Source organism: Trichosurus vulpecula, chromosome 8 (genome assembly GCF_011100635.1).
Source record: "Trichosurus vulpecula isolate mTriVul1 chromosome 8, mTriVul1.pri, whole genome shotgun sequence".
Taxonomy (NCBI): domain Eukaryota; kingdom Metazoa; phylum Chordata; class Mammalia; order Diprotodontia; family Phalangeridae; genus Trichosurus; species Trichosurus vulpecula.
Window position 1 is genome coordinate 151,199,853 of NC_050580.1, and position 22,962 is coordinate 151,222,814.

General features: G+C 37.0%; 2 protein-coding genes and 1 non-coding gene across 6 annotated transcripts in view; 1 reads left to right on the forward strand and 2 right to left on the reverse strand.

Annotated features, from left to right (window-relative positions):
• Nucleotides 1-9,149, forward strand: part of DIS3L (DIS3 like exosome 3'-5' exoribonuclease) — a 40,727-nt gene extending 31,578 nt beyond the window's left edge. Inside the window, exons 12-17 of the mRNA XM_036736395.1 lie at nt 550-1,083; nt 2,939-3,093; nt 3,194-3,372; nt 7,110-7,255; nt 8,551-8,725; nt 8,811-9,149. Of these exons, the coding sequence (XP_036592290.1) occupies nt 550-1,083; nt 2,939-3,093; nt 3,194-3,372; nt 7,110-7,255; nt 8,551-8,725; nt 8,811-9,122 (1,501 nt within the window). The 3' untranslated portion in view covers nt 9,123-9,149. The remainder of the gene's footprint in view (nt 1-549; nt 1,084-2,938; nt 3,094-3,193; nt 3,373-7,109; nt 7,256-8,550; nt 8,726-8,810) is intronic.
• A 2,743-nt stretch (nt 9,150-11,892) lies between these two features.
• On the reverse strand, nt 11,893-22,917 carry TIPIN (TIMELESS interacting protein). 4 transcript variants are annotated; one of them, XM_036735570.1, is made up of 8 exons: nt 22,802-22,917; nt 21,353-21,490; nt 20,910-20,994; nt 20,630-20,705; nt 19,223-19,345; nt 18,264-18,327; nt 14,496-14,702; nt 11,893-12,548 (listed from the first exon to the last, which is right to left on the reverse strand). In XM_036735570.1, the coding sequence occupies exons 2-8, from the start codon at nt 21,480-21,482 to the stop codon at nt 12,373-12,375; spliced, it is 861 nt and encodes a 286-aa protein (XP_036591465.1). In that variant the 5' UTR covers nt 21,483-21,490; nt 22,802-22,917; the 3' UTR covers nt 11,893-12,372. The 4 variants fall into 4 exon arrangements, with proteins under 4 accessions (XP_036591465.1, XP_036591463.1, XP_036591462.1 ...); XM_036735568.1 differs by having other exon boundaries at nt 21,353-21,487; nt 22,802-22,905; XM_036735567.1 differs by having other exon boundaries at nt 21,353-21,487; nt 22,812-22,902.
• Nucleotides 17,480-17,621, reverse strand: LOC118830394. Its single transcript, XR_005009039.1, has one exon.
• Nucleotides 22,918-22,962: the final 45 nt, after the last annotated feature.

Genomic DNA, 22,962 nt, shown 5'->3' on the forward strand with positions numbered 1-22,962 from the left:
TCTTTGACAACATGACTAATGTAGAAACATGTTTTACATGATCGTACGTATGTAACCCATTTCATTGCTTACTGTCTTAGGGAGGGGGGAAATAAAGGAGGGAAGAAGAAAATTTGGAACTCAAAAGTTTTAAAAGGTGAATATTAAAAATTATCTTTACATGTAATTGGGAAAAGATAAAATACTATTTAAAAAAAAAGAATTAGCCTATCATAATGGAGGCATGTTGATTTTTTTTCCCTACTTGGAATTGATCTAATATTCTACAAAATTTGAAAAAAAAATAGAACAGTCTCTGGGGAAGGAGGAATACTCATTAATCATCCAAACATTCATTTTCTCGCTTCTGTGTTGAAAGTAGCTAGTTGGAATATAAACCCAGCGGTGATGCTATTAAAAGTATAGAGATATATGCTATTAAAGTATAGAGATAATAGTGTGAGAAACTAGACCAGAATCTATAGAAATGACATCTGTTCTAAATTTTAAAAAGCAGAATTTATAATTCAAGGTAAGCTGATGCTCTGAAAAACTGTAATTTTTTTTCAGGTATGCTGTAAGTGTCTTGTGGGAATTAGACAAAAATTCCTTCGAAGTAAAAAAAGTATGGTATGGTAGAACCATCATTCAGTCAGCATATAAGCTGTATTATGAGGCTGCACAAGATCTATTAGATGGAAACTTTAGTGTTATCGATGATATTCCAGAATTCAAAGAAATGGATGAGAAAAGCAGACAAGCCAGACAGGATGAATTGGTGTGGGCAATCGGAAAGCTGACTGATATAGCCCGACATGTGCGGGCAAAACGAGACAGTTGTGGTGCCCTAGAACTGGAAGGTGTAGAAGTCCGTGTACAGCTGGATGATAAAAAGAACATTCACGATCTCATCCCTAAGCAGCCCCTGGAAGTTCATGAGACCGTTGCCGAGTGTATGATCCTGGCCAATCACTGGGTAGCCAAGAAGATCTGGGAGAACTTCCCTCATCAGGCTTTGTTGCGACAACACCCACCTCCGCATCAGGAGTTTTTTTCTGAGCTCCGGGAATGTGCTAAAGCTAAAGGCTTTTCCATAGATACACGGTATACCTCTGTTTTTTGGGGGGTGGGGGGTGGGGAGGTGGGGGAAGGGTCCTTAGGAGTTTTGTACCTACTTCAGTTTGTGGGATTGTAATACACTACTGCAGCTTTGGTTGAGGATGGAAGACTTAACTTTGTTGTTGTTGAGTCATTTCAGTCATGCCTGACTCTTCGTGACTCATTTGGGGTTTTCTTGGCAAAGAGACTGCAGTGGTTTGCCATTTCCTTCTCCATGAAAGACTTACTGGCTGTCTTCAATTCATAACAATGTTAGATATTTTGTAGGTGGGGATTTAAAATAAAAGCCTGTTCCCTAGTTACTACATTCACCCATTTCATCATGTAAGATGGGCATGAGAAGTGTCTGGCCATTGGCTTAATTTCATCCAGTCTATAGAGCAAGTACTAAGAAGTGATCCTACTTGTGCCTAAACTTGCAGAACCTAATATCCTAAGGTGGTACATGCCAAAGATACTTAATTTCTCCATAAAGTAAGATGTTACTTAAGTAAAGTAAGTAAGTTACTTAAGTAAAGTAAGATGTTACTTACGATTTTCTGCTTTACAAATAAAAAAATCTTTTAAAATGAGCTTTAGTGAAGACTAAAAATACTTCTCTCTGGTAGTAATTGAAACATGCTTTACAATATTCCCATGATGTTTACACACTTAAAAACAAATTTAGAGGGTTGTATTTTAAAATTAATAACTTAAAAATCCAAACCCCTCAGCCAGTAAAAAAGAACTCTCAGTCAATGAGTTAGGCATTTTACCTTTCCCCTCAGTGATATAAATCTCTCTATGTCTGTGTGTGCGCGCGTGCGCACGCGTGTGCGTGTGTGTGTCCATTCTTCCTTCTCTCTCGGGTCCCTTTCTCTGTGTCTTTATCTGTTTCTCCTGTTTACCTAGCTGTATCTATAATCACCTCTTTACCCTCTTTTTTCCCCTCCCCTCATGTCTTTCTCCCTTATCTCATTATAAGGTAGAACCAAAGCAGTTTCTAAAATATGTTTGTTATATTTATCGAATAGAGTTTTGTGTTTCTCATTTTAAATTTTAAAACAATGATAGAACATTTTACATTTTTCTCTCTAAACAGAATTTTAAAACTGAATTTAAGTTGCTTCACACTTAGATAAGCCTTAATTGCTTTTCTTTTTTATAGGTAAAGGTTCTTGATATGGAAGAAAAGTCCCCTGCTTCATATTAGGGAGTAATTAACTTAAGAAATGTAATATTCCTGTCAATAAGTATTTATTGAATATTTAGCAAAGAATTGAGAGCTTGAAAGAGGCCTTAGTGCTCATCCAGGTCAACCTCTCATTATACAGATGAGAAAAAAAAGAGACCCAGATATTCGAAATGATACACCCATAGTGACACCCCTAATTAATGAGAGGACTGTATCCGGGACACAGGTGTACTGATTTCTAGCTAAGTAGTCTTATTGCTCACTATGCCATGCTACGCTACCTTCTATGCATATGGTTCTAGGTTAGTCACAAGAAAGAGAGACCTTGCTGTAAGAGAATTGAACTGTTTAATTTTATATTGTTCTTTGGGGACCATTATTTTGACAAGTTTAGTTCTAGAAAGTATACATGTACTTTGTTAAATTAAGTATTAACTTTACCACCATATCAACACATTACTCCTTCCCAGATGGCTTATTTAGAATTTGGTCCAATTTATCTATTTTAACTGTAAAGAAAAATTAGATTTTTCTACTTTTAAACATTGCCCTCCCAAAATGGAGACATCATCAAAAAAATGATGATAGCTAAGCAGATCAAAGCCAAAGACAAGACTTGCAGACTAATACTTGAGCCCTAAGACATTTTCTTTTTTTGCTTGGTAGGTCTAATAAAACTCTAGCTGATTCCCTGGATCATGCCAATGACCCAAGGGATCCCCTGGTGAACAGAATACTGCGTTCTATGGCTACCCAGGCCATGTCCAATGCATTGTACTTCTCAACTGGCTCTTGTGCAGAGGATGAGTTCCACCATTATGGTAGGATACTGACATCTCCCTGACTTACAGGATATGTTTTTAAAACTATTTGTTTAATGTTCTTTTCTCATCATTTGAATCTTCTTTTTTTTTTCTTAAGGACTTGCATTAGATAAATATACCCATTTCACTTCTCCAATTAGAAGATACTCAGATATTGTTGTGCACCGATTATTAATGGCAGCAATTTCAAAAGATAATAAAACAGAGATTAAGGAAAATTTGTTCAGCAGCAAAGACCTGGAGGAATTATGCCGACATATCAACAACAGGAACAGAGTAAGAATGCATATTAAATGTTCTACCTGTCATACTACTTTCATTAGTAATAATGATGATGTTATACTCATCACAATTATATTAATGATAACAAAAACAGCATAGTGCTTTGAGGTTTGCAGAGTTTACCTTTGTTATCTCATTTGATCATCATAGCACCTCTGTTGGAGCTATCATGACCCCGATTTTACAGATGAGAAAATTGTGGCTTAGAAAAGTTTAGTGACTTGCCCATAGTCACACAGCTAGCAAGTGTCAGAGGTGGGATTTGAGCCCAGGTCTTCCCAATTCTAGGTCCTTCTCTCTTTCACTGCTCCACGCTTCCTCTTCAGTTTTACCGTACAATGGGTTTAACAAATACTTGAGCTTTTATTTAACAGCATTATATTCTGGCAAATTAAAATTAGAATTTTTAATAATCACAAACTCATATTAAAACTTTTTCAAGTTCTATGAAATAATTTAATAGATACACAAATGTTCTCTAGTGGATATAGCCAATAGCCTGTGGAAACTTGGAAAGACTTTACTTTGGGGCACTGTTTACAATAGAGGTAAGACCAAGGTGTTTCCCCTATATCTACTCTCTTCTTGGTTTGGGCTATGCTGACTTATGAGAGGTCACGATGCAACATTTTATTTGTAAGTCAGTTTAGAACTTGGAATATATTTTCTCATGGGAACAGTATTAATAATGGCTAGTTAAGTTCTCTGGTTGCCCACAACAGTCTATTTACTCCGAAATGTAGCCTAGCAATTACATTAATATTTTGTTACGTGCATGTATATGACTATATAAAGTATGCACACATATATTATACTAACTGTGTGCATATGTGGGAATGTTTTCTGTGTGCACATTTATAAAAGTACATAGACTAATGGGTAGAATGTACACATGCTATTGCTGAATATTATGGTTATACTATTTATGTATGTTCGTATGTGTGTGTAAAACTGCACTAAGACTTTTTCAGTCACCCTGTGTGTGTGTGTGTGTATGTATGTGTATATATATATATGTGTGTGTGTGTGTGTGTGTGTGTATGTGTGTGTGTATGTATGTATGTATATATATATATGTATATATATACATACACACACATACACACACACATGTGTATGTGTATATAAATCAATTGTATTATGGGTTAAATGAGTCTTTTTAGAGCCAGCTAGGTGGGGTAGTGGATTGACTGCTGGGCTTGGAGTTAGGAATTCCTGAGTTCATATCCAGTCTCAGATGTAGCTGTATGACCCTCAGCATGTCATTTAGCCTCTGTCAGCCTTGATTTTCTCAGTTGTAAAATGGAAATGATAGTAATACCCACCTCTTAGAGTTGTTGTGAGGATAAAATGAGATGCTACCTGCAAAACACTTTGTATTAGTAACTGCCGAAGTAGAAATGCTATAAACTTACCAAAAAACCAACATTTGAAAAGTTATTTAAAATAGTGGTGTTTCTTATTAAAATTCAGCATAACCACCATCATGCTTGTACATTGCTCTGAACATTGCTGCTCAGCGACTGAAAAGATTGCTTTTGTAATCCTAGCTTTAAGATCATCCAAAGGAACAAGGTTTCGATGCATACCAGACAGTTTTGATGTCACCTCACAAGAAAAAATCTAATTGAGGTGGATATGGTACCAGGGGTGGTGAATGAAGAGGACATCCTCTACCAATAGAGCTGAAAAAATGGTCACAACACACCATGCTTAGTGAAAGGGCGCTGCAGCTTGTTAAAATTAAAATGAAACATTTATTATTCAAAATTCACAAAACTAAGTATACAAGAAATTCAAATTATTCAATTTTGAGTTCATGGTTTCTGTAGGTTAATAGCATTCACACTTCTGAGAGCCTAAAACTGCACTAAGGCTTTTGAGACACTCTGCACTGGATTTCTATTGGGCATCCTGCAATAAATAAGTGAAGTGTGGTCCAGTGGAAAGATCACTGCCTTTGGAGTCAAAGGACCTGAATTCAAGTACCACCTCTCACACCTATTACCTCTGTGACCTTAGTCAAGTCACTTAATCACTCCGGGCCTCAGTTTCCTCCTCTGTAAAATGAGGGAATTAAGCTAGATGACTTTTCTTTAAGGGAGATTTTTTATCTTTTTTGCCAATTATACGCAATAACAATTTTTAACATCTTTTTTAAAAATTTTCAGTTCCAAATTCTCTCCCCTTCCTTGAGAAGGCAAACAATTTGATATAAATTATGCGTATGCAGTCATGTAAAACATGTTTTTCCATACTAAGTAGCCATGTTTCAAAAGATAACACAGACCAAAAAAAGGGCAAGAAAAAAAGAGTATGAATGCAGATTGAAGCATACTTTTTTTAAACTTCATTCATTTATTTATCTTTTGGGTAGATGTCTTCTAACGTTCCAACCAGCCTCTTCACTTGGAATGGAACTAAAGAATCCTGACTACCGTAAACACAATATTCTATCCCATTTAGTGGACTTCCTCTTAATTCCCTGGACAGCAACTGGCTCCTACAATTGTGCGGGTGGAAAATGCTTCTGATTCCAAGACAGTGGTATAGATGGAGGGGCTCTTTCCTGGCTAACCAACACAGGACTATGAAAATTTAAGATTGATCTTTATAGAGATGGAGTAGGTAGCTAAATTAGATATATTAACCTCTCTGACACACCAGATCATCCTAGGGATCCCTAAGGTTTGGGGCAGAAGAATGGAAAAGGTGGTGGTCAGAAAGGAACCACTCACTGGTCAGAGGACAGGAAGTCAGCAAAATCTAGTAACAATCTGGAAAAGGGAGAAGAACGATGGTAAATTCTTTCCTCCCCAGAAACTGTCTAACTTCTAGGATTAATATCTGCCTAGAAATGACAACTTTCAGGTAAATGTGGATATTGTTGCTGGAGCTAAAAAATCCATTATGGAAAAGAAAGAGTAATTACAGCTGGGATCTGATGGTTCAGGTGCCACACTCCCCTGACTTCCCTTCCTCAGAAGTCTAAAGGAGAAAAACGAATTGCAGAAATAAAAAGTTTTAAAACCTCTGGGTTTGTTTTTTTTTTTTTGCTTTTGTTTCAGTTATGTTCCAGAAGCAGCTAAGCTAAGCTAAATGGAACAATTTGTTTGATATGGTTTTGCTGTGATTGTGGCTGTTTATATAAAGGAAAAGAGATACATTCTCTTCTCATTATGATATTTAACAAACCAAGTGAAGAATAAAGATTCAAACTAGGTACCAGGGCTGAGCTGGGCCACCCTCTGGGCCTTTGTTGAAAGGTAGTATTAACCTAAAGTTTAAGTTGGAACTTGGTGCAAAAAGACATTGATTGTATCTATTTTTATAAGGCGTGTGCATGCCAGTAGTAGAACTCAGTGAAAGAACTTTCTGAATTTGAATGGTTAAATGATACTGAATTCTGTCAACATATGGCATAATCTCTCTCATGAGTTTTTGTAGGGATCACATGAAAATACACTTTGTAACCGTAATGAATGATACACTTATCAACTATTATCATTGTAAACTCTACTTGTTAAAGCGATCCATTTTAGAAAATATTGTTTCCCGTTAGACTAACTTGCATCATCATAACTGAATTAGTTTAATTAGGCATTGTTTACTGTTATTTAGTGTTTTTTCTAGGAGTTCAGTACTAATGCTTACAATATATTAATTTGTGAAACACATCTTTCTGATTCATTTTTAAAAGCTTGCTTTTGGAATTGTCCTTATTCTCATAGGCGGCCCAGCATGCCCAGAAACAGTCTACAGAACTTTTCCAGTGTATGTATTTCAAAGACAAAGACCTCGAAATTGAGGAGCGCTGTATAGCAGATGGTGTCATTTATTCAATTAGAACAAATGGTGTGCTTGTATTTATACCGAGGTAAGTTATATCCACCAAAATATTAATACAGAATTGTATTTAAAATAAAGTCTGGAGGATCAGTGTTTAGTACTCCTAAATTTATTTCAGGCTTTGACTCCATGTGATTTGATCACAAAGCAGAATACTTTTTGGGGGGGAGGAAGATAGAGTAGTGTCTCCCATCTTATTCTACTGGGGAAAATCTGTGTAAATTATAATTGTAGTTCATATTTATAATAAACTATATACGAAAAATAGTTCTTCATATGGCATTTTGGCATTTACAGACACTTCATATACTTTATCTTTTTTGATCCTTACAATATAAGGACAGCGTAAAATAGTGGGGGAAAAAACTGATTTCAGAGTAGCTGAGCCGGTCGCTGCCACCTGTCGCTGTTTTTCTGGACCTAGGTTTCCTCATTTATAAAGTGGGGGTTGGGGGTAAATAATCTTTATGGCCCCTTCCAACTCATAGTGCAAGTGTTGTTATACCCATTTTATACATAAGGAAACTGTAGATCTGCTGAGGTTGTGATTTCCCCAAGTCCGGGGGGTGCTGGAGCCAGGTCCTGCCAGAGCTGGTTATTAAATTTTCAGCGTGAGCATTTACACCTTAGAAACTGACAAACGCTACAAATCAGGGCTTGATTTATCATTTTGTAATTGCTTAGGCTTAAGCAAAGTGCAGGTAGTGGGGTGGGGTGAAGGGAGAAAATGTCAATAATGCAGATGAAGATTGAAAATGTGGAAAGCCAATTAAACATTTACCTGCACACCTCTGCCAGGGTCATACAGAAAGTGGTAAAAACCAGGATCCATTTTTACTGGACTTGTACTCCCTAAAGGATCAGAAGTATCCAGTGAGGCCCATGGGCCATATGTGGCTCCCAAGTACGGCCTGAACCAGATTAAAATGAAATCAGTATTGAATGTTAAGATTCAGTATTAATATTGCAATGAATTCTAGGGGAAGTTAGGTGGCCCAGTGGATAGAGCACTGGCCCTGGAATTAGGAAGATCTGAGTTCATATGGCCTCGGACACTTGACACTTACTGTGTGATCCTGGGCAAGTCACCCAAAAAAAAAAAAGAATCCTACTACTAAAATAAAAATGCAGTAGAATATATATAATATTAATAGGTGGTTTTCTAAGTCATTATGCAGTTCACAGGGGTCCTTCTGTATGGTGTAGTGGCCCACATTTCAATTTAAATTTAACACCATTTCAAAAAATAAGCTCCTTGATAAGTAGGCTTGCCTACTTATAATATGACACCTCTGAATTTGTATTCTCCATCTGTAATCCAAGGTTTGGGATTAAAGGTGCAGCCTACCTGAAGAATAAAGATGGCTTAGTTATCTCATGCTGTCAGGATGGATGTTCTGAATGGAAACCTGGATCACTTCAACGATTTCAGAACAAAATCACTTCCACCACAGCAGGAGGAGAATCAATTACATTTAGCTTGTTTGATCACGTTACAGTAAGTCCAGCTCCATATCAGGTGTGTTTAATGCAAAGAGCACAGAAGGCAATAACATAACATGGCCCTTTCTTCTCTTTGACAGGTAAGGATATCTGTGCAGGCCTCTCGTTGCCATGCTGACACAATCAGGCTTGAAATCATCAGCAACAAACCATACAAGATATCAGAGACGGAACTTTCTCAACAGAATTCCCTTTTAATGAAAAATGAGCTAGTGAAAGAAGTAACCAAGTCTGTTGAAGAAGCTCAGCTTGCCCAAGAAGAAGCCAAAGTCAAAATCATTCAGGAAGAATATCAGGAATATTGCCAAACAAAAGGGACTAGCTTGTACACACTTCTAGAGGAAATAAGGGACTTAGCTCTTCTGGATTTGTCTTCCAATTATGGAATGTAAAATACACTTCTTTGTTATTCCATCTAAGGAGTTTTGTCTCACAAATTTTTTTATGCTTTTCTTGAAATATATAATTATTTTACATAGATGGTATCATTGATTATTCCAGTTAGGATTAGGTAAATATTGTAGTTTCGTTTTTGGACTGAACAGTTTCATTGACAGAGGGAACTTCCCATGAGGCACCTGTTCTATTATTTATAGAGTAGCCTGGGAAACAAAATTTAAATTGGGATTTTTAATAAGTTCGTGCACCCCATGTAAAGAACCCCTTGGGTTGATCGATGTGCTTTGGGTCACATGGCCAGCATGAGTCAGGAATTCAGGTCTTCCAGACTCAGAGGCTAACTTTTCCCACTATACCACCAGCTATCTCTCAAATACTCTTTGCATATACAGATTAGTAATTTTTATTAGTCACCTGAAATTCCATTGAGTACAAATGAATCTTTTGTAAAAACAGTGAACATATAGAAAATGATAGCTCTAAAAGCCAGATTATCAATCACGTTTTTAGAAACCGTCAGTATCAATTTCCTTTGTCCTGACTCACTAGCTATGTCATTTTTATAATTCTAGAAAGATTTTTTCAGGAGCAGGAAGAACAAAATTTTACCTTTGTGCAAGAATGGTCAATTCTTAACATTCTAACTAAATGGGGGTCAGAATCTATGAACAAGATGTGAGGACATCAGCTCATCATAAATACCAAGTATTGCATGTAGGTTGGTTGCTACCACATGTTCCTTCAACAGATGCTAAGCTTGAAACACTGGAGGACACAGAAGAACATTAGATGCAATTAATTCCTGCTGTCTTGGGGTTTACTGTACAGGGATGTTCACAAATTATTTATCTGTAACTTAACTTTGGATTCACAGACTATTCAAAGTGGGAGATATTTTAGAATATAAAACATCAGGGGCAGCTAGGTGGCGCAGCGGCCGTGGAGTCAGGAGGACCTAAGTTCAAATCCGACCTCAGAGACTTGACACACTAGCTGTGTGACCTTGGGCAAGTTACTTAACCTCAGTTGCCCTGCCTTCCCTACTCCAAAAAAAAAAATAATATAAAATGTCAATAAATTGAATCAAACCTCCATCTGGGAATCGTTTCAACTCAGTTTATACCTTTCTAGATCAAACATTTAATCAGAATTTAAAAGTTGGCAAATTGAAAGGATTACATACTCTTAGTTCCTAGAAGGGATTTTTAAGAGGGCCAGCCAGGTGGTATAGTAGATAGAGCACTAGGCCTGGAGTCAGAAAGACCCGAGTTCAGAACTGACTTTGGACCACTTCCTAGCTGCGTGACCCTGGGCAAGCCACTTAACCCTGTCTGCCTCAGTTTCCTCATCTGTAAAATGATCAGAGAAGGAAATGGCAAACTACTCCAGGAACGTTGCCAAGACTCCAAATGGGCTTCCAAAGAATTGGACATGACTGAAAAACAATCTGACCCTCATTTTATCTATCAGTGAGGAACTAAGGCTCAGAGGTTTTGACTCATCCAAGGTCAAGTAGGTAATAGATGACAGAACTAGGAATCATGCATAGCCAGATCCTCCTCTTGATTCCAAATCCAGCACGCTTTTCTCTGTACCAGACTCAATACGCACATCCACACATCCCAGAGTTTGGAATCTCATCCTGAGTGTCCTCCAAGACAAGGGAGGGGAAAACCCAGGGGACAATACCCAGACTCTTGAGATAACATCCTTCAAAAGAACCTGTTTTGCCTGTGTACCATTCCTGTCAGGCAACTAGTGGGTAACGTAACGGATCTGGAATCTGGAAGAATTCTGGGTTCAAGTCCTAAATGTAAACTCTTTTGATGAGGTTGACCTGAGCAGGTCACTTTTTCAAGCAACTCTAAAGACTATAAACTGCAGAACTGATGGTGGAGCATCCTAGAATGACAAAATCACAGGCTCCAGTTTGGAGACAGCCAGATTAATGCTAGGAACACCTAGAGGTGTCACAGGACAGCGACTGATTCCCAACATATTTATTTCTACCAGCTTCTCACTTACTCTTAGCAATAGGCTGTCCCATGTTGCCTTCCCTTTTCCTATATTAGAATGCACATTGGAATCAGATTGACCTTGGGCCTCAAGGGAGAAATTGCCTATCAATATATGAAAATGAAATGGTTATTCCCCTTATGAGTTAGAAATTACTAAGAACAGTTTCTTGGTTAAGAAATGCTGAGGAAGCAGAGTTTACCCAGAATTGGAAGTTAACAAAGTGGGTACTACCAGAGGTCTAGGGGCTGAAAACATAACAAAAAGACTGAAATGGCTGATGAGGAAGAGGAGGGATCAGGTGCTTAGGGAAATACAGCAAGACAGAAATAGATTGAAGAAGTAAGAGTATGTAGGAGCATTTTTAAAATTAGTGATCTAATAAGACTGTAACTGGAATTTGAGAATTCTAAATCATGGAGATACATGTTTCAGCTGAAAATGTGGCTGTGCTTATGGGTGGCTGAAGTAAGAGTAGAAATGAAGGTCACAGCAGTCAAAGAATTTTAAGTACAAATTATCAGATAAACCATCAAGATTAATTCACTGATGTTACTATATAATCTCTAAAGACAACTGGATGCCAAGCAGTGTTGTCTCATGTGTTTGCGTGGCATACATATAAATGCCAACATAACTTATCTTACCTCTATGTGACCATTTAAATGTTAAGATTCCCATTAACTTTCAAAAATATAAGAAAATTACCAATATATGTACCCTAATGTAAAGAATGATTTCATTATATTCATTAAAATTTCACGCTCTTCTGTAAAAGAGCTTTTATTTATTCACATTTTACAAAAAAAAGACATTAGTGTACAGTCATTTACAGTCATCTTAACACTTTTTGTTAAAACATAGGACCCTTAAACTGTATGCTAGCAGCAGCAATCACCTAATTGTCAAAAAATCTGTTTGTATAAAGAAACAAGTAGAAGAAGCTATGGGAGCTATGACAACTTAGGCTAATATAAATAAATAAATGGGATAAATGTAAACAAGTGCCAGATCTTTAAGAAGCTAATAAAGTTAGCCACTTAAATGTTTCCACCCACTATGAAAAATATACAACAAATCTCTACTTTTTAAATTGGAGGACAAATAGCTATTAAGACTATTCTTCTAGTCTTAACTGAGGCTAATCCATATTTCAGGATGAGGCAACCCATTGTTGGCACGTAAGTACTCCTAAAAAGATTGGTTGGCTAGTCATTGTTGCATATTTTAAATGGCTTCATCTACTCCTGAGTTTTGTAGGTCGTCATCTATATTTGCAGTACTGGCAGCACCGTCTGAGATTTCTAGATTTTCTTCATTTAATTCATTTAAGTTCTTTTCTTGAGCTTCATTTGTACTATCTTTTTCAGATGCCTGTGTCCTGGGCATGATAACTGACAAATCTGAAAAAAAAATTGTCATTAGCCACTATAATTTTAACCTGATTGGTCTTATTTTATACATACATACAAAATCTAACAATTATCACTAAGAACAAAATATTTTGATGTGAACATAGTTTAACCTAAATAAGTACAAAAGTCCCTTTGGATTTCTCAGTCCTTTTAGACTTGTCCAAAAGTGGAAAGAAGTAGTGAGTTTAACAATGGAGGCTGGTCTTCAAGGGTAGGCAGGGGGTGTTGAACTGTGAATGACCTAAAAGATTCCATTGAGAGGCTATATTCAAAATCAGAATAAAGAACTTCATTATGAATCACTAGACAATGATAGCACCAAATGTTCCATGTATTTGATTATAGGTTAATAAGGAAGTTATGTAGATAAGAAAGTCTCTTCAAGTTGGAAATATTTTAAGGGGGGTATGTGTGTGTGCACATGTGCATGCACATGCTCATGTACTCAACTGTCTGCTAGGCTGGAATAAAGAATAGTTATCTCCCACCACTCTGCTGTTTTAGAATAGACAGAAGATGAGGGGGAGGGGAGATGGGAGCAAAGATGCCACCACGTACTGGCTTTATTCTATATCAAGGCTGTCCAACCTTAGGTTTTTATTGAAACAATAGACAATATATTTTATTTGCCATTTTAGTGAGAGCTCTGAGGTAGCTTGGCTTTGTTTACTAAAGCATTTATGTAAATTTCTATGCTTGTAGGCGGGCTGCATAAATCACACTGTGGGCAGCAATTTGGACAGCCCTGTTCTATATAGTTCCTTTCCCTAAAAATCACTTCCAGTACAATCAACCAGTGTAAACAAATATTTTAATGACATATAAGTTGATTGAAAAAAAGCCTGGAGGAACTTCATGAGAAAAGTCATGTTGTGTTCAAGGGTCTGAAGGAACACCTGTATTTCTCATATTGCAGTGACGTTGATATTTTCACTGCTTGCATTAACCATGGAACCACAGAAAGAGCTCTGAATTTTGAGTTAGAAGATCTGAGCTTGAATCTTGGCTACAACTTTACTACAAGTGTGACTTCAGATAAATTTATTTACTTAGCCTTTCTGAGCTTGGGTTTCATTCTGGACCCCTGTACAGTCTCTTCCAACTTTAGATCTATGATCCAAATCATACTTTCTCACTTCAAAAAAAAACAAAAAACAAAACAGAGACAGGAAGCCAGAAAGGGCACCTAAGCAGTGAAAAAAGATGTCAAAGTCTCTGTATTAAATTTATACTAAAGAGTGAGGATTTCATAAGCTTTTCATTCATACTCAATTTATACAAAATTCTAACCAATTTATTTAGCAAGGGAACTGGAAAGCTGGAAAACAGTTACTGGTAGGCATCCTGACAGCTGCCAACCGTAATGGCAAAAAAGAACCAACAAACAAAAGGCAGCAGAAAAAAACCCTCAAAATCAGAATCCAAAGTTTAAACACAACATTCTGAGACCTTAGAGGAAAGGCAAACAGCCCTACAGCCCCTCACTAGGTTTTGAAGGCGTCACTGCAGTATTCAGTACATTAACTGCCATTCATGAGGATGGCCCTGAGTGACCAAGAAAAAGCTAAATTGTTCAGAGTGCAGTATCTTATTTTCCAGGCTGTTTTATCTTATCTTCCAGGCTATCTTTTGATCCCTAGTATAGTTCTTGGTTCATAGGTGCTTGATAAATGTTTAGTGAATTTCAAATATTTCCATCCAAAATCGTCAAAATTTTAAAAAGCTCTTGGGTATAAATCCATTCCCTCCAGCCCTAAAATTGTGAGGCTTCCAAGAGTTCCAGCTAGTCGAGGTTTTACTATCTTTTAAAATTGAACCTTTATCATCTTTTCTTAGATTTATTATTTTGGGGGCATGGAAAAAACTTAGGTTAAAAATTTCTAACATGTCCTTGGTATGTTACTGGCAGCACATATAACAAAATTTATAATTTACCATTTTCTTGGGAATGACTGTTATTTAACAGTTTTGCCTGTCTCCTTTCCAAGGCTAGTTGTTTGTTCTTCTCAATTCTTTGCTGCTGTTCCTCCGTTAAACTTGTGTTTGCCGGAGAAGTAAATATTTCTCTATCAACCGGGTTTGCAAACAAGGCATCGAAGTCTGTGGTAGTTGTATCTAGTCTATTACTTTCTGCTTTATCACCTAAATTAAAAAACAAAAATAAATCCACACAAGTATACTAATTGTATAAATGACTTATTAAAGAACGAAGAATCCCTGAGTGAAAGCTAGTTTAAGTTTACTAAAAAACAGTAATTCTCCTGATCGGGATAGAATGCATTCCTAACACATTCCAGACTGCTGATATTATAGACCTGAAGGTTCTGTAATTTCATTGGCAGAGCTAGTCTCTCCATTTACTCAGATAAAAACCTCTCTATGACTGACTCTTGAGCTATTGTATCCAAAAAATTTGTTACCATGAGACCATACTTACTAAGCTAAGTGAGTTCTCAGACAAGTCATAATGATATACAGTTGGTCACTAGACTATCACTCAAAGCCTTTGCAACTTTCCAAGCGGCCAGTCAGAGATTTCAGCCGTCCTTCCTTCCCACAAGAAAGACTGTCAGCTTTCAAGAACACTGAAGGTCAGGTCAAGAATCTCAAGGGCAGTAATGAAAACAAGAGGGAAGGAACAGAATCTATAAATGTCAAACTGTAATACAAAGTAGTAATCATTAAAATGTTTCATTACTGCTGTAAAAAGAAAGAAATGTCAATAAGTATATAATAGATTAGGTATACAACATATGGAAGAAAATAAACACAAAAGCATAGTAACTTGATAAACCAGAGACTCAGTTTACTGCGGGAAAGGACTCACTATATGACAAAAACTTCTGGGAAAACTGGATAGCAGTTGGACAGAAACTGAAATTTAGACTAACACTTCATATCATACACTAAAATAAGATCAAAATGGATACCATAACCTAGATTCAAAAGGTAACATCATAAAGAAATTAAAGGAGCAAGGATGAAACTACTTTTCAGAATCTGGATAGAAGAGCTTATGATTAAACAAGTGATAGATTGATCACACAATAAAATGGACAATTTTAAGTACATAAAATTTTAAGGTTTTGCAGAAACAAATCTAATGTAGTAAAAATTAGAAGGGAAACTGGCAAAAAACTTTTGCAGCAAGTTTCTCTGATAAAGGTCTAATATCCAAGATATATAAGGAACCGATTCGAACTTATTAAGAGCCATTCATTCCCCAATAGATAAATGGTCAAAAGATATAAGCAAACAGTTTTTTTAAAGGAAGAAATCTAAGCTAATAACAAGCACAAGAAAAGAAATACAAATTAAATGTTGGAGAAGTGACAGGAAAACAGGTACTGTTCTGATAATTATCCAGCCACTATGGAAAACAATTTGGAACTATGCCAAGAAAGTTACCAAACTGTATATACTCTTTAACAGAGGGAAAGGATTCATATGAGCAAATATATTTATAACAGCTTTTTTCAGAATAACAAAAAAATGGAAACTAAAGAAGTATCCTCTTATTAGGTAATGGCTAAATAAACTGGGATACATAAATGTAATGTCATATTTTTGTCTCATAAGACTGATGAAGCAGTTTCAGAAGAAACAATCTGAGGCTGAATGAAATGAGCAGAAACTAGGAGAATTATTTTTATAATAACATAGAGGAAAAACAAATTTGAAAGCCTTTAGAATTCTGATCGTGGCAAAGATAAACCATGAGTCCAAAAGATGAAACACAACACTTATAAAACGCAGAAAGACGTAAATTTTCAGACATGCTCAAGAAGGAGGAGGTAATGGGTACAACAGATTAATTCTTAAAAGCCTAATTAAAAAACAAAAAATAGTAATTTTTTAAAAACACAAGGTTATCTTCACACCAAAATGAGGCATCAGAGGCCTTGTGGAGGAATGTTAATTGAGGTTATTTGCCAACCAAAAAAGCATTTTAAAAAGACTTTAAAGTTAAATAGCCACACTGATTAAAAAGGCATAAGGTAAAGGATAAAAAATGGGCAAAAATTCTTAAATTCTAGAGTCCTGGTTCTCTTTATTTAGAGGTCCTTTTAGTAGTTCAGTAACTACTCCAATCCTTACATATATGAAATTCATTCCTCTCCTTCCTTCCTTCCCTTCCCCTGCTTTCCTCCTTCTTTTCCCTTGGTCTAATACATGATATCATACCTTTACCCTTGGGCACTCTGGACAAAGGAATTTGATCACTGAAACCCAAGAAAGACATCTTGGGGTTTATGGGCTATCTTTCTTTCTTAAGAACCATGCCTTAAATCCAAACCACTCTGGCTCTCCTAGATTGGCCAACAACAGGTCCCAGCCCAAGCCTCACTGGGTCACTGTTTTGGGAGCAGATGGCTCAGAATGAATGTAAATAGCAATTGTTTCTGTTTTGGCCAGAAAGCCTGAGGATCTTCCCCTCTCAGATTGACTTTTTTTTTTTTGACTAGGTAAAGGAAGCCATTCCTTGCTTATTTCTTACCTAGCCTTAATCACTGAATGAGTGTTGCCTCAGTCAAACTGAGACCTAGGAAAGACTTCAGCTTAAAAAGGCCAAGGTCTCCCACTGAATCTGGGGCCCTCTCCAATTGTCCTGATCTTTATCTTGTCATTGGACCCAGATGGCTCTGGAGGACAAAGTGAAGCTGGTGACTTTGAACAGCCCTCCTTCACTTAAATCCAATTCACTTGCAAATCACAGCGTCATTTCCTGAGGTCATGGTCCTCTTCCAGCAGGAAGGACAAACAACACATGAAATCCCACTGTATGCCACATATCTTGGCAAGAAATCCAGTTCTGGTATTGTGTTAAATTATTCTTGGTGATCCTGGGGAATTCTATATTGAGCCTATGTTTTCCACTATGTTTCTTATAAACAACACAAATACATTGAAAAGAGATAGATGTGCAGAACCATCGCACAGGAAATCTGATAACTAGACAGACCCTGTCGGCAGGAACCACTTGTATTGATTGATATATGTGACTGACTGTGTGGTTACACTGAGTGACTAACAAATGTAACCAATACCAAGTACAGTCACTTTGGTCTTGTTGCAGCCCTGCCACCAGAATGACCTAGGGGAAGTCATTTAGCCTTCCTGCGCCTCAAATTCTTCTCCTGTAAAATAAGGGGCTGAATCAGATGTCCTCAAGGCCCCTGTCATGATCTTAGGCTCAGCTCTAAATTGAGTAAAAGACAAACTATTTCAACATCAGCTTATTCCACTTAATCTTCCAAAAAGCACCTTTTCCATATTCAGTCACTAGGATGCGGACATCAATACCTCTTATCTTGACATCATCCTTTTACTAGCTTCCTAATCTTGACTAAATCATGAGTTAACCAAGGATAAACAGTGTCTACATCAACTCTTAAAGTCTTTTAATATCTTCTACAAAATAGCACTCAAGGAAGGACACAATAGACTTTACATAAGCATCTTATTGAGCACCACCACATTCTGGATTAGCAGTAATTTGCATTTACAAGGCTATTTTAACCTGACTTCTTATTTGTTAGATTGTCATTTTTTGCTTTAAAGATATATAAAGATAAATGGATATATAAAAATATATCCATTATTTGCTTTTTAAAAAAACGCCCCAATCCATTAGAACATATTCTAAAAACAAAATGGAGTATAAAAACTTTTCCCTCAACTGTAACTACAGCAAATACTTACCATCATTACTAATAAAATCCTCATGTACAATAGGAAGATCAAGTCGAATTCGCTTTAAGCAAGTCTGAAAATAAGAAAGCACATGTTTACACTTCAACACTGTCAGTGTAGAATGTCAGCGTAGTGGAAAAACAAAAACTACTTAAAGTTGAATATCACTCATTCTACTCTAAGTTTCATGGGATAACTTTATTTCTTTTATTATTCTATATTAACATTATGGATTATTTTCTTCCCTAGTAGGCTTAGCCAATTGAAAATACAGAATAACAATGGTAGCTCTGCTGTGCTTAAAAAAAGCTTAAAAACAACTGCTTTTATAGTGTCCTATTAAAGTTCTACGATGCTTCAAATTTATATGAAGGTTGTTCTAGGATTCTTGAAGATTGTATCAGTACAGTGCAAGCCCTCAGTTTCTACACTTACCTAGAAAAGCCTTGACTCTGGACCTAGGAAAAGATTATGTAGAAAGTCTAATATATGAGGGTCACCCTAGCTAATTTTGGAGCGCCTTCTCAGCACACTGAGTATCAGTTAAGTTAAATTTAAAGGATAAAAATTCAAAAAAGGCATAGAAGGGATTACAATTTGTATTTGTGGAAGAATCCTTTAAGTTTTTAAAATAGTTGTAAAGTACTCACAAGTACAGTAATTACAGATGCCTTCTTAAATCACTTCTAAACATTTTAATTTAAAATATCATTTCTTCCTTCCAATAAGTCTATGCTTGTACTATATGGCAGGGCAGTCCAAAGAGCAGCCTGCAGGCTTCATGCAGCCTGCAGTGCGAATTTATGTGGCCCACCTGTGTTTACTATGGGCATGGAAACTGACATAAATGCTTTTGTCGATTTCTGTGCTTGTGGTGGACACAGGCAGGCGTCCTGGGGGCACACGACCTGTGTTTTGGACAGTCCTGCTATATGGTATTGAGGATACCTATCATAGTCAATACTCACCTGAACTTCTTTCTTATTTCCCAATTGTTCTACTCTACCAATAAAATCCTCAAATTGCAGTTTAGGGAATAGCCTATGTGCCCAGTGCTCCATGTGTCTGATTAATGTCTTCAAATCTTCTGCCTAGAACATAAAAATAAAATTACTAAATAGAAGTTTCATCCAAACATTTGACTACATCAGCAGATTTCAGAATAAGGAGTATTGCCAAAGACACTGGTGTCATTTAGTATTTTTAGAGTTGAGAAACTTTTAAAAGGAAAGTAGTCAGTAAGGAGTTACTAAATCTAAAAGAGCCTAGAATATTTATTCACTTAAAGGTAAAATAGTGAATTTCAGATAAATATTCTAATAAGCATTTTCAAAAAAAACTTATTAGCTTAAAAATACTTTAGATATAGTTTTATATAGGCCAGGAAAAATCCCCAAATAAAATTTATTCCAAATGCTACAGCAGTTACACATGGATCATATTAAAATCATATAGGTATAATTATATAAATGTTTATGTCAACGGAACTTTCAGAAATAACTATTCACAGAAGGCTCAGGAAGCATTCAAGACTCAAGATTTTGAGGGGAAAAAAACATTCAAAATTCTTAAAAGGAAGAAACTGGTAAGAGTATTTCCATCGCAAAGACTGCCAGAATAAGGGTGCTTTGGCTACAGTCTAATCAAGGTGCTCTTAACTGGGGGGTAGGGTGGGGGGCTGGGGTCAGATCCATGAACTTTAAAAAATATTTTGATAATTGTCAATGTATTTCACTTCTCTGTAATTCTATCTATTTTATGCATTTAAAAACGATATTGAGTTGATAGGCTTCCAGCATGCCAAAGGGTCTATGATACAAAAAAGGTCTAATACATCTTCTTAAGCCCTTTCCATAGATGTATTCTGTGTTTTCATTAAAGGATTAGGACTTCTTCCTACTCAAACCTTCCTAGTTGAATGTGAACTGGCATAAAGAACTTGCTGAAAAAAACTAACTTTTTAATATGACTTTGACTTTTTAATAATGAATAACAGCTATAATTAATTTGCAGGGTTTACTGTGAAGTATTTCATTTTCTGTTTAATAATTTTTTTATAACAAGGACTAATTTTGAAACCAAAAGTCAAGAAATCAAGTTCTAACAATGGCTAACTATATAATCTTAAGTAACTTAATTTGTCTCTCCATCTATAAAATGAAGATTATAACCACCTTCCCAAATAAATTGTAGTGGCATGGAAAGTCTATAAAGTTTTCTGGGCTTCTAAGGAAAATAGCTAGCATGTTATGGCCTATGGGATCACAGAGTTGGACACAACTGAACAATAACAGGAAAATGATGCCATTTGAATTCAAGATATTATTAATAATAATAATATAAAGGCAAGTATATCAAAATTAGCTGTTTCTTACCTCATGGCCTTTACCTTTGAATTTTACCTTATCAAACACATGCCTTAATGCTGGAAGTCCTCTTTCTGAAATTAATCTGTGAAATCATAAATATGTACTGTGACTATCACTAAGTTAAAAAGTAGACTTGCATGGAAAATATGGAAAGTTATTTCTTAACAAATCAAAAATCTCTTTTACACTAGGCAAGTTAAAATTTGATCAGTAAAATGAAACAATGTACCCAAAACCACCCTAACAAACACAAACTATAACATAATCAAAGAAAGTTAAGAAATACCTCTGAGCATCTAACTTAGGCAAATTCCTTTTTACAGTTTTCCTTGTAGCTACAGGCATATCTCCCATCTGATCCCTCCTTGCATCTGAATGAAGATAAGGACATTTAAAATTATTTCTGTAATTAAAAGATAATGTGGAACGTTGTATTTACTAGAAGTGAACATCTTAAAATAAGAACTGCCTTGTGAATAATTTCACTCACATCCACTCGGCTTATCTGTTAAAGTTTGGGTATACGTTCCCTAAAAATTAGAACACCCACTTAATTACACTGTGGTTTTCTCTAGCTTTGTTAAGAGTCTAGTTGCACTCTGGTTTTGAGATGTCATCAAATACAGTTTATTCCCAAGTAAGCATTATTGATAGTGATATAATTTCTAAACAATATTATTTACATGATAATGATTACTTAGGCATTTTTTGGAACCACTCCTTTCTTACCTGTGGTAGGCTCATTTTCTCCAGCATCATCCCTTCCTGGAGAGGCTGGAGGTGGAAAAGGTTGAAAAGTTTCATCTTCTACTGCCTCAAAATCAGGAAGGTCCAGCAAATTGTTCTCCTCTGGTTCCATCGGTCCTACTAGGAAAAGGAGATGAGAGAAGTAAAGATAATTAAAAATAACAAAACACTTCTTCCTAAATAGAAATTTTTCATATGAAACCTATCCTCTCCCTAGTCCTTATCAGGATGACCATGTTTTATGATTCAAGTATAGAAGTACCATTAAAATGCTAGACTTGTTAAGTCAGAAGACCTGGGATCAAATTCTGTTTCTGACATTTATTTTCTGGGTATCCCTGGGCTACTCATATTATTACTTTTTTAATATGGCCAATCCAGAAATTTGTTTTGTTTAATTACACATATTTGCTGTAAGGATTTTCTTTTTCCTTTTTTTTCTGGAGGGCAGAGAGAACAGAGGAGAAAGGGAAGTGAGTAGGGGGGCGGGGTTAATTATTGAAAAAATTAAATTTTAAAAAATGTTTCAACAAAGACAATCTACTATGCCCAAGGTGCAGAGGGTGGGATTAAAAAACACAAGCCAGTTCATGCCTTAGACTACCTTATTATAAACAGGGGAAAAATGCATATACAAGATGACAGTTTAAGAGGGGTGAGACCTGTAATTTCATTGGCTATAAGGTAGCTTCAAAGTAAAGAAACTCCCTCTACTAACGCAGGTGGGCGCTTCCTCTAAAACTCGTTGTCTCAGAGTTGGTAGGGCACTGAAAAGTTATGTGACTTGTCCAGGGTCACACTGCCTGTGAGAGCATCAGGACTACAACTCCTTCTTGGCTTCCAGCTCTATAACCACTCGCTGCCCCTCGGAAACTGGACACAAAATAATGATTATCCCTTTATGTAACACTTAACAGTTTACAATGGCATAAATAGATAAACACGGAGAAGGGAGGGTGTCCGGACCTAGTGCTGAGAAAGAAGAGCAATCAGTTAACAGCGTATGATCTAGGTGGTTACTTTGCCACCCTAGGCCTGCGTAGTACCCTCGGAGAAGAGAGACACCCAGGAGTTTCCTATCTGTAATCTGCACGCCAACATCATCTAAATAAAACTAAATGCTCCCAGCGGCCCCTCCAAGACTTTGGGCGAGGGGTGGGTGTGTCCATTAACATTTCACTCCACACTCGCCAGGCGGCGAGGGAAACCGAGGCAGGGAGAACCGGCAACCCAACACGCCCACCTCCAACCCTGCCTCCGCTCCAGGCCCAGCCCCGCCGCAACCACAACCAGGTGCTGAGCGGCGGGCCTCGTTGCCCCCAGCTCCCTCGGCGGCGCCCGCTGCATGTTCCGCCTGGGCCTCGCCCAGACCCCACACCAAACACCTCCCGGGGTCCCCCTCGTTCCGCTTCGGCTCCCGGCAGCCCTCACCGTAGCCCACCTGCCCCTCACCGACGCTCTGCCCGACCGTGACCAACTAGCGAAACCAGACTACCGCGCGTCCCGCGCCTAAGTTGCTCTCGCGAGAGCTCGCTGCGCACAGGCGCAGAGAAGCAGGGATTCCCACCTTGGCTCCGCCCTTAGCCTCGCAA

Excerpts from the sequence above, each read along its gene's own strand:
- TIPIN (XM_036735570.1), bottom strand. The coding sequence starts at position 21,482 with ATGGAACCAGAGGAGAACAATTTGCTGGACCTTCCTGATTTTGAGGCA. Across the intron at positions 20,995-21,352 it reads AGAAAATGAGCCTACCACAG|ATGCAAGGAGGGATCAGATG; the intron begins GTAAGAAAGGAG and ends ATCTTCATTCAG. Across the intron at positions 19,346-20,629 it reads TCAAAGGTAAAGGCCATGAG|GCAGAAGATTTGAAGACATT; the intron begins GTAAGAAACAGC and ends TTTATGTTCTAG.